Source organism: Cebus imitator, unplaced genomic scaffold (assembly GCF_001604975.1).
Source record: "Cebus imitator isolate Cc_AM_T3 unplaced genomic scaffold, Cebus_imitator-1.0 Scaffold76, whole genome shotgun sequence".
Taxonomy (NCBI): Eukaryota; Metazoa; Chordata; class Mammalia; order Primates; family Cebidae; genus Cebus; species Cebus imitator.
Genome location: NW_016107391.1, coordinates 9,611,040 through 9,620,889, shown reverse-complemented (window position 1 = coordinate 9,620,889; position 9,850 = coordinate 9,611,040). Strand labels below are relative to the sequence as shown.

The 9,850-nt window shown below is 52.6% G+C and overlaps 1 protein-coding gene across 2 annotated transcripts; it reads left to right on the top strand.

The window, feature by feature from the left end:
• Window positions 1-3,242: 3,242 nt before the first annotated feature.
• IL13 (interleukin 13) lies at window positions 3,243-8,463 on the top strand. Of its 2 annotated transcripts, none has more exons than XM_037739924.1 (4): window positions 3,243-3,382; window positions 6,820-6,873; window positions 7,124-7,228; window positions 7,551-8,463. In XM_037739924.1, exons 2-4 carry the CDS (start codon window positions 6,841-6,843, stop codon window positions 7,656-7,658), a joined length of 246 nt encoding a protein of 81 aa, XP_037595852.1. In that variant the 5' UTR covers window positions 3,243-3,382; window positions 6,820-6,840; the 3' UTR covers window positions 7,659-8,463. The 2 variants fall into 2 exon arrangements, with proteins under 2 accessions (XP_037595852.1, XP_017387939.1); XM_017532450.2 differs by lacking the exon at window positions 3,243-3,382 and adding an exon at window positions 5,219-5,791.
• The last annotated feature ends 1,387 nt before the right edge of the window (window positions 8,464-9,850 follow it).

Genomic DNA, 9,850 nt, shown 5'->3' with positions numbered 1-9,850 from the left:
GGACAAGGGAAAATAAGACCATACATCCACAGTTGCTTGTATTTACATACACTCTGATAGGATACCAAAAAAACAAACAAACAAAAACACCTAAGAAAAAGTGATTTGTGAGGGAAGGTGGAGACATTCCACTGAATTTTTTACATACACAGTTGACCCTTGAACAGCACAGTTCTGAACTGCGCAGATCCACTTATCCACAGATTTTTCTCCTGCCTCTGCCACCCTGAGATGACAAGACCGACCGCTCCTTTACTTCCTCCTCCTTGGCCTGCTCAATGTGAAGATGGTGAGGCTGAAGACCTTTGTGATGTCCCACCTCCACTTAATGAATGGGAAATATATTTTTTCCCCCTTCCTTGTGATTTTCTTAATAACATTTTCTTGGCCGGGCATGGTGGCTCATGCCTGTAATCCCAGCACTTTGGGAGGCTGAGGCCAGATCACCTGAGGTCAGCAGTTCGAGACCAGCCTGGCCAACATGGTGAAACCCCGTCTCTACTAAAAATATAAAAATTAGCTAGGTGTGGTGGCACATGCCTGTAATCCCAGCTCCTTGGGAGGCTGAGCCAGGAGAATCACTTGAACCTGGGAAGCAGAGGTTGCAGTGAGCTGAGATCATGCCATTGCACTCCAGCCTGGGTGACAAGAGCGAAACTTCATAACAAAACAAAAAACATTTTTTTTTCTTTTTTTTGAGATGGAGTCTGGTTCTGTTGCCCAGGCTGTAGTACCGTGGCAAGATCTTGGCACTGCAACCTCTGCCTCCCAGGTTCAAGTGATTCTCCAGCCTCAGCCCCCCAAATCTGGCTAATTTTCATATTTTTAGTAGAGACGGGGTTTTGCTATGTAGGCCAGGTTGGTCCTAAACTCCTGACCGCAAATAATATTCCTGCCTTGGCCTCCCAAAGTGCTGGGATTACCGGCATGAGCCACTGCGCCTGGCCAACATTTTCTTTTCTTTAGCGTACATCACTATAAGAATACAGTATATGATACATATACAAAATACGTGTTAATGGACTTTTATCAGTAAGGCTCCCAGTCAACGGTAGGCTATTAGGAGTTAAGTTTGAGGGAGGTCAAAAGTTATACAGTATGTGGATTTTCAACTGCATGGCCAGGGGCTTGGGGAGCTGGGTGTTCCTAACTCCTGTGTTGAACAACCAAACAAGAAACAATATCATGTACAACCCAAAGAAGGGAGAAGGGAGAAGCAAGGAATAAAGAGTGTATACAGTTTTCATTTTTGCACCATGTGAATGGAATACTTATTCAAAGATAAAAAGTAAAAATAGGGCCAGGTGTGGTGGCTCACGCATGTAATCCCAGCACTTTGGGAGGTCAAGGCAGGCAGATCATGAGGTCAGGTGTTCGAGACTAGCCTGGTCAATATGGAGAAACCCCGTCTCTACTAAAAATATAAAACATTAGCCAGTCATGGTAGTGGGCACCTGTAATCCCAGCTATTCAGGAGGCTGAGGCAGGAGAATCACTTGAACCCGGGAGATGGAGGTTGCAAGGAGCTGAAATGGCGCCATTGCACTCCAGCCTGCACAACAGAGCGAGACTCTGTCTCAACAACAACAAAAAGTAAAAATAACAGAGGTTTTTCAAAGAAAGAAAATATACCAGAACTTAATGTTTTCAGTTTGAAAGGGCCCACTGTGTGTCTGGTACAGCAGATGAAAACAGAACTATACCAAGGCACACTGTTATAAAATGTGGAGTGTGAGGACCAAGAAAATTTCCAGAAATGGAGGAAAGATCTAGTTTCAAAGTGGTTCTAGATTTCTGTACTTCTGGAAGACAGGAGGCAATGGCACATGCCTATATAATTCTGAGAGAAAAGTATTTCCTGTCTAAAATTCTATATTTAACCAAACCATCAAATTCAGTTTGAGGGTAAAATATCTATTTTGACATGCAAGTTCTCAAAACATTTACCTTCTCCACAGCCTTTATTTGAAAACTATCGGGGATGTGTTTCCCCAAGAAAGAAGGAAGATCAGAAACTCAGAGAACCACGCATAGTGGCGAAGGGAGTTCCCAGGGCAGTGGTGACAGACCTGGGGATGACGGCTGTGTGGCAGGTTGGGGCAGTGGTAGATCAGAGCAGGCCAGACGGCCTGACCTCCTGGCTTGCTTAGGAAGATGAACTGTGAGAAGAACTCATCAAATTTCTTGAAAGTAGTTTTATATACGTGGTCAAGAGTTTAGGGTTCAGTCGCTGAGAGGAACACAGAAAACTAAGAATATGGAAAAACATGGTAATTATTAACTCCAGAGGTAAAATGTTTTGAAGAAAAACAAAAATAATCATAACCAACCATGTCTCACCTGTGAATATATTAGTATAATGAGGCAAATGGTATACAAGGCTTTTGACTGACCCAAATTATGATCTGTATTGGTAAGATGAGTAGAAAGGAAAGATGCAGGTGGAGGAAGGACAGCAAAAAGGAAAGAATGAAATATTCACTGTAGACAACGCCTAAATCTGCAAAATCAAGAAATAGCAACATAGGTTTAATTTAGAAACATGGAGGGGGATAAAGAGGTTTCCCTGGATAAGAGGCTGGAAAGGGGGAGGTTGATTGTCAAAAACGGAGAGATCTGAGTTTTTACCCTACTTACAAGCTAACAAGCCAGCATGCCACACTTCACAGTTTCGTGGATGCTGGTGGAAGACACAGGATTCTTGCATCAAAGGCAAAGATGTTTATTATGCACAGCAGCAGTAGAGCATGAACATTTTTGTTCCCTGAATCCCAGTTCTCACAGGGAGATGCAGAGAGGGCCAGCGGAAGCCTGTACAAGTGGGTTACTTTACAGGAGAGGAAGCATGAGCTCAGGGAATCTTAAGTTTTATAATGGGCAGTAAGTGCACCCGAGGAGGAAGGTGCTATCTCTCCCAAGCCTGTCTGCAATATAAACAGCCTTTAAAAGACGTAAGGGACAAAGCAGGGCAGTCAGTGCCTCACTCACAAGAGGAGCAGCAACGCCAGGGACCTATAGAGCACGGATTCCCAGCGCTGCGGTTTTACATAATCAACCTTCTTGATTTTTAAAAGTATCTGCATACGTAACTTTCCTAAAAATAAAAATCTAAAAAGTTAAATCGTTTCACTTACTAAAACAACTGTCTCATGCCTTACTCCTCCTGACTGTGCATCATGTCTTTGCCAAAGGAGACCCAGAGTCCGGGTAAACCCGAAAACGCAACCTCAGCTTTCCTGACTCCTCATGCAGGGTGAGCTGGTCCGCAGGAAGGGCTGTCCCAATCCCAGCGCCTCGGGGCCAGAGCGAGGTGGGGAGGCTCCCCACGGCCCTAAGCGGGTTGCCCACGCGGCGCGTTGCAGGCAGGTGCGAACCACGTGCGGTAAGTGCCCGGAGCAGCTCTTTGGTAGTTAAGTGTTAATTACAATTACCCGCAGGTGAGTGGAGCCCCGTTGACAATCTAGAAACAAGCCAACAGACCCTCTGATGTACCTAGCGGGCCCCGCCTCTCCGCATGGCCCGCTGCGCCCCGGTCCCCGGAGGCCACCCTTGTGGGCAAGGGCTGCTGCTCGGTTGTGCCCCTGGGATCCTCCGGCCTGGCACAGCCGGTGCTGGAGCTGAAGTGCGCGCCTCGGCCCCTTCGCCACTCCCGCCCCTCTCAGATGCGCACGGGCGCTCGGGGCGCCGTGGGCCCGCGTGTCCAGCCAGCCCCTGCCCTGCCTGGTGCTTGGACCACCACTTCCACCTTTGCCGCCCCCACGGCGGCCTCCGCAGCTTCCCGATGGGCGGGTCTGCGCGCCTATCTTTGCCACTGCCGGAGGGCGCGGAGGAGGGGGCCCCCAGCCGTGCAGATCCCGCTTATCGGGCCCATCTCGCGTTATATAAGGCCGCCCCACTATCTCCACGGGCCATCGCCACCGCAACCGCCGCGCCAGCGCCTTCTCCCATGCGCGGGGGCGCGCCTGCCCACCGCTCCTGGCAGGGCTTTTGGTGGCCGTGGGGAACAGGGGGGCGTTGACTCACCCGGGCTCTGGGAGTTGCACAGCCCAAGGTGGATCCCCCATCACAGAGACCCTATGGGAGATCCCATGGGCTCTCTACTACAGATAAGAAAGCTGAGGCCTGCAGAGGGGTCACACAGCCAAGTAGTGGCAGTCCAAGCATGGGTGCCCTCGAAAGGAAGGGGCAGGCTCTGCGAGTCAGGGCCAGCAGCTGGGCTGGGAAGCTTCAAGTGTGGACAGAGAGAGGGTGGGAATGATGTTCCGTGTGGGAAGAGAGGGTGGTCAAGGCTGGGGTGCCCCTGAGTGGGCATCCAGCATCCCCTGTGACAAGGGTCACAAGCACACCCTGTGAGGAGGTTGAGCCACATTGAGGACAGAACAGAGGGAGCCTGAGCAGGCAAAGAGGGGAGCTGAAAGGGGAGGCGCTGGCTGGGGAAGGAAGTGGGTAAGGGAGAGATCTTGACATCAGCACTCAGCAGGCAAATGCTGTGGCCTGTGTTGTGGGGGTTTCTGGAGGACTTCCAGGAAAATGAGGGAAGAGCAGGAAAAGGCCACATGCCTGCAGGGTGGGCTGCAGGGGCCAGGCCCAGGAGCTGCCCTCCACAGCACTCATTCTGCAGAAAGGAAACTGGAGGCTTCCAGAGGGCAGGGGCTGGTCCTGCAGAGACTGGTGGGCAAACGGGATCACCCCAAGTCCCAGTGGCACTAGGAACACTTAGAATCTCTGACCTGGACTAAGGTTGCCAGCCTGGCCCAGTTAAAAGTTTCCCAGCAGGATGGCCCATGCACTTTAAATTAAAGGGGCAGACACAGGTGCACACTACTCCCAGCCACTCTGGAGGCTGAGGTGGTGGGATCGCCTGAGTCCGGGAGCTGGAAGCCAGCCTAGGCAGCCAACATAGTGAGACCCCATCTTCAAAAAACAAAGAAACAAATGGAAAACACCAAAAAAAAAGGTCCCAGGAGGACCTCTGAATCTGTCTGGATCTCTCAGTGGAGACCTGGAAATCTGAACTTTGACAATCCTTCTCACAGTAGGACCAAGGAGGAACTAGGCAAGCCAAAAGAAGTGAACTTCACTCTTCTATTGCCTGCTTGAATTTTGTATCCAAGCAAGTATCACTTAGGTAATTTAGAAGACTGGTTCATTGAAAAAATAAAACCCCCCAAATTCCCACAGCTGGTAGACTGTGGTCACAGCCACAGTGCATGAAGACTATCTGCCCAGCACTTCCGGTGACCCAAAACAGTCTGAGGACAGGAGCTCAGAGTTGGATCAGCTATCCAGGTTCTCAGGGTGGTCCCAAGCAAAACTGCTGGAACTCAGGCCAGCATTGCAGATGCCAAGCTGCTCTCAGGGCCCCTTGTCTCTCCCCAGAATTAAACCCACCCAGATCTTGGAAACTCTGCCCTGGACCCTTCTCAATAAGTCCACGAGAAATCACTTTCCTTTATGCGACACTGGATTTTCCACAAAGCAAAATCAAGATCAGTAAAGATGTGGTTTCTAGATACTGCCTAAAAATGCAGAGACCGGGCTATGAGGCGTCACCACTGGGCCTATAAAAGCTGCCACAAGAGGCCAAGGCCACAAGCCACCCAGCTTAGACCAGCCTGTGCGTCTGCTCCTCAATCCTCCCTTGTTGGCACTGGGCCTCATGGCGCTTTGGTTGACCATGGTCATTGCTCTCACTTGCCTTGGCGGCCTTGCCTCCCCAGGCCCCGTGCCTCCCTATACAGCCCTCAAGGAGCTCATTGAAGAGCTGGTCAACATCACTCAGAACCAGAAGGTGAGTGTCAGCCAGCCAGGGTCCTAGCTATAAGGACTCCAGGGTGGGTGGTTCCCAAGATGGGGTCATGAGCAGGCTGGGCCTGGTCCTAGGATGCCTGTAGGTCAGGTATAATCCCCATGGACCAGGACCCGGCCCAGCCATGAGGGAGAGAGGGGTTTAGCACTGTGGATGGACCTATGACGGGGTTTGGCAGAGTCTTGAGGGACCACCTGTTCTGGCCTGGCCCTGCCTCCCACTGCCAGCTCCTCCTCAGCCATTCCTGAACAGAGGACAGCAGAGAAGGGCCAGCACCCTCCCAGAACCATGTGGCATTTGCCAACTGGATTTTGAACACAACAATGCAGCCATGTTCCCCAGCACTGTAGTATGCTCGCTCTTATAGGAGGATCCTTTAGTAGAGTCCGAGCCTTGCCCCACTGGTAACAGCTCACATGTCTGAGCATTGCTTACGCCAGGCCTGGTGCAAATGCTTTACATGTCATTTCAGCACCGCCAGCCACTTCAAGAGGCAGGTACAATGAACCCATTCTGCTAAGGTGCCGTGAGGTTAAGTGACAGAGGCTGGATTTAAGCCAGGCCTGGCCAACACCAGAGTGCCCATGTTCCTAACTGCAGAAGGCAGGGCATTTAATGTAACAGACCCCTACTACCTCCCATCTGATATGTCCTGGTCCACAGTGACCCAGGCCATCCCTACTTTACTCATCCCCACCCTGACCCTTCCCACAGGCCCCTGTCCTCCTGCCCTGGCTATGGCAAGCCTCACATGCAGCTTGTCCCTTACTAGTGGTGTCACTCATTTTTTTTCTCTCAGCTCCAAGACCCTATATAATGGGTCCCTGCCCCCACGCCCACTGTTCAAAGCAGAAAACGAAGCTCAGGAACGCTGAGGGGCTGCCAGGCCTGCCTCTGCGCCACACCAGGGATGCGTGTGGGGCCTGAGCTGGTATAGACTTGGCCTGGGCTGCCGCAGCAGGCCCATGACCCCTGCCAGCACTCTGCTCACTGTCACTTTCCTCCCGCAGGCCCCCCTCTGCAATGGCAGCATGGTGTGGAGCATCAACATGACAGCTGGTGTGGTAAGGACCCTTGGGTGCTGGGGAGGACGGGGCAGAGGCCTCAGGCCTTGGGCTTATCTTCTCTGAGCCTCCCTCCCATGGCTGGGGGTTCCAAGGAAGCTTCAACTACGCTCCTCCCTTCCCCCATAATCTAGGCCCTTCCCACCACCCAGACTCACCCGCACCAGGCATGTCAGCCCCATATTCCTGCAAACTCACAAAAGGTAGCCACTCAAGCAGGCCCTGACTCCTGGGTGTCCCCTTCCCACAGTACTGTGCAGCCCTGGAGTCCCTGATCAACGTGTCCAGGTGCAGTGCCATCGAGAAGACCCAGAGGATGCTGAGTGGATTCTGCCCACACAAGGTCTCAGCCGGGGTAAGGCTCCCCCCAACCTGCACCCCTTCCCGCCAACCCTGGCCTCACCCAGGGGAAGCTGGCTGAACATCCAAGGTGTGTGTCCACCCAGGGGTGGGGCCATTGTGGCAGCAGGGACATGGCTTTGGGATTTACAGGACCTGGGCTCAAGGGCCTGATGCCTACCTAGGCCTCAATTTCCACAGTAGAGATACTAACAGTACCCACCTCCTAGGGACTTCCTCGAGGACTGAATGAGACAGTCCCTGGGAAAGCCCCTAGTTTGTGTGGGTCATCCCAGTCTCCGGCGTCTCACTCATGCACTGGCCTCTTTGTCCTGCAGCAGTTTTCCAGCTTGCTTGTCCAAGACACCAAAATCGAAGTGGCCCAGTTTGTAAAGGACCTGCTCAGACACTTAAGGAAACTTTTTCACCAGGGAAAGTTCAACTGAAACATCGAAAGCATCATTACTTGCAGAGACAGGACCTGACTATTGAAGTTGCAGATTCATTTTTATTTCTGATGTCAAATGTCTTGGGGAGGTGGGGAGGAGGGTTAAGGAGGGGGTAAAATTCCTTAGCTTAGATCTCAGCCTGTGCTGCCTGTCTTCAGCCTTGCCAACCCCAGGCTGCCCCTTGCCCAGGGCCCTGAGCTCAGTGGACCTGGGGATGATGTTTCCCTACACCCTCCCCTTCCCTAGAGCACACTGCAGCATTACAGTGGGTCCCCCCTTGCCAGACGTGGTAAGAGAGGGACCCACTTCACACAGTGGCAACTGAGGCAGCCAGCAGCTCAGGCACATTTATTCTTGGTCTTATTTATTATTGTGTGTTATTTAAATGAGTGTGTTTGTCCACGTTGGAGATCGAGAGACTGTGGCTGTTGGCACTTGAAACCAAGGGTTTGTAGACTCGGGGCCCAGCACTAAAGCAGTGGGCACCAGGAATCCCTGGTAATAAGTACTGTGTACAGAATTCTGCTACCTCACTGGGGTCCCGGGGCCTCATCCGAGGCAGGGTCAGAAGAGGCAGGGGAACAGCCACTCCTGTCTTCCAGCCAGCAGCCAGCTCTCAGCCAATGAGTAATTTATTGTTTTTCCTTGTATTTAAATATTACATATGTTAGCAAAGAGTTAATAATATATAGAAGGGTACCTTCAACACCCAAGGTGGTGTGTGTACACTAGGGGGAGGGGACATTGAACAAGTTGTTTCATTGACTATCAAACTGAAGCCAGAAATAAAGTTGGTGACAAATAGGCCCGATTGTATGTCTTTCATTTTGGCCTTTGGGGACGGTGGTCTGTGGTCTCAAGACTCTGAGGGGATCTTCAGGAGGCTGGCAGGTTGGAGGAGAGGACTCGGATGGATTTCAGCGGGGATGGGGTGTAGTGACCTGGGCTGAGAGCAGAGCTAGCTCCTGGTGGTGGGGACATGGCCTGGAGGAAGTGCCACCTCTGTCTGCTGTGCCAGCGAGGACGGGGAGGCTTGGGCAGGCTGTCAGGGTTCAAGGAGGGCATCAGGAGCAGGTGGGGACCCAGGAAGTCTCACGATCACAGCTCCTGAGGACTGGCCTGGCACTACCCACACATTCATGTCTCCCTCACAACCCGGGAGGCCGATGAGGACTGTGAGTCTCAGAGACCGTGGGCGGTTTGCCTAAGGTCACGTAGCTACTTCCTCACTGGGGTCCTGGGGCCTCAGAGCCTCATCTGAGGTAAAGGAGCAATGCCGAGATTATGACCCCAAACTGGCTCCAACTCCAAAGCCCACACGCTTAACCACCCTGCCTATTTCTGTCCAAATGTTCCCTGGCCTGAATGCAGTTTTTCCCTCTGTAAGACTGTCATCAACTGTCTGGGCCCTCTCACTGACGTGGAGCTCACTACCTATTTTTGAGGGGCAACCCATTGCATTTCTGGATAGCTCTCGCCATTAGGGTGCACACTGGTGCCGCCTCTGTGAACGGGGCCCTGACTAGGCCACTCCTCAGCAGCTCTTGTTGCCTCCCCTTGGCCCTGGCCAGCAGCTGGAGTGCAGGGACCAGTGGGCCTTACCAAGCCACAGTTCCAGGCCATGCCCATCAGCAACGCTTTCCACTGTGACTGTCTGGGAGATGCCCAGGGCAGAGGGTGACTCCAGGATGGGATGCCTTTGCAGTGGGTGGTGGGTCAGCAGGGACCAGTCTCAAACTTGGAATGACAGGCAGGCACCCTCTCTGGGGAGCCCAGAGCCCCATGGGAGCACGACAGGGATGCCCAGAAGTCCCTGAAGGCAGCCGCCCTCCACTGTTCATGGCTGTGTCATTCGTGTAACAGCAGAGGACATGGCAGGGAGTCGGCCAAGGGGCTGAAGACGGTGGCTAGCTACTCCAGAACCACTCACTTTCCCCATGGAGAGGCGAGGGAAGAAGGTGAACCCGACAGTGCAGGGGCAGGGGACACTTGGCCCAGGGAAAAGAAGACTGTGGCGGTGAAGAGGGTGGTGGTACAGAAGCTGGGTCTCCAGCAGGCTGTCCCGGCAGGGGACAGGACTGGCTCTCTGGTGCCAAGCCTATGAAGTCCCGCCACATTTGCTGAGGGAATACCTGTGGGGGCCACTGCAGCAGACACCTGGGCTAGTGACAACCAAGATACCACATGCT

What these genes read in the sequence shown, in the direction of transcription:
- IL13 (XM_017532450.2), top strand. Translation starts at nt 5,660, where the DNA reads ATGGCGCTTTGGTTGACCATGGTCATTGCTCTCACTTGCCTTGGCGGC. An exon ending in ACATCACTCAGAACCAGAAG is followed by an intron (nt 5,792 to 6,819) that starts GTGAGTGTCAGC and finishes TTCCTCCCGCAG; the next exon opens with GCCCCCCTCTGCAATGGCAG. An exon ending in CACACAAGGTCTCAGCCGGG is followed by an intron (nt 7,229 to 7,550) that starts GTAAGGCTCCCC and finishes TTTGTCCTGCAG; the next exon opens with CAGTTTTCCAGCTTGCTTGT.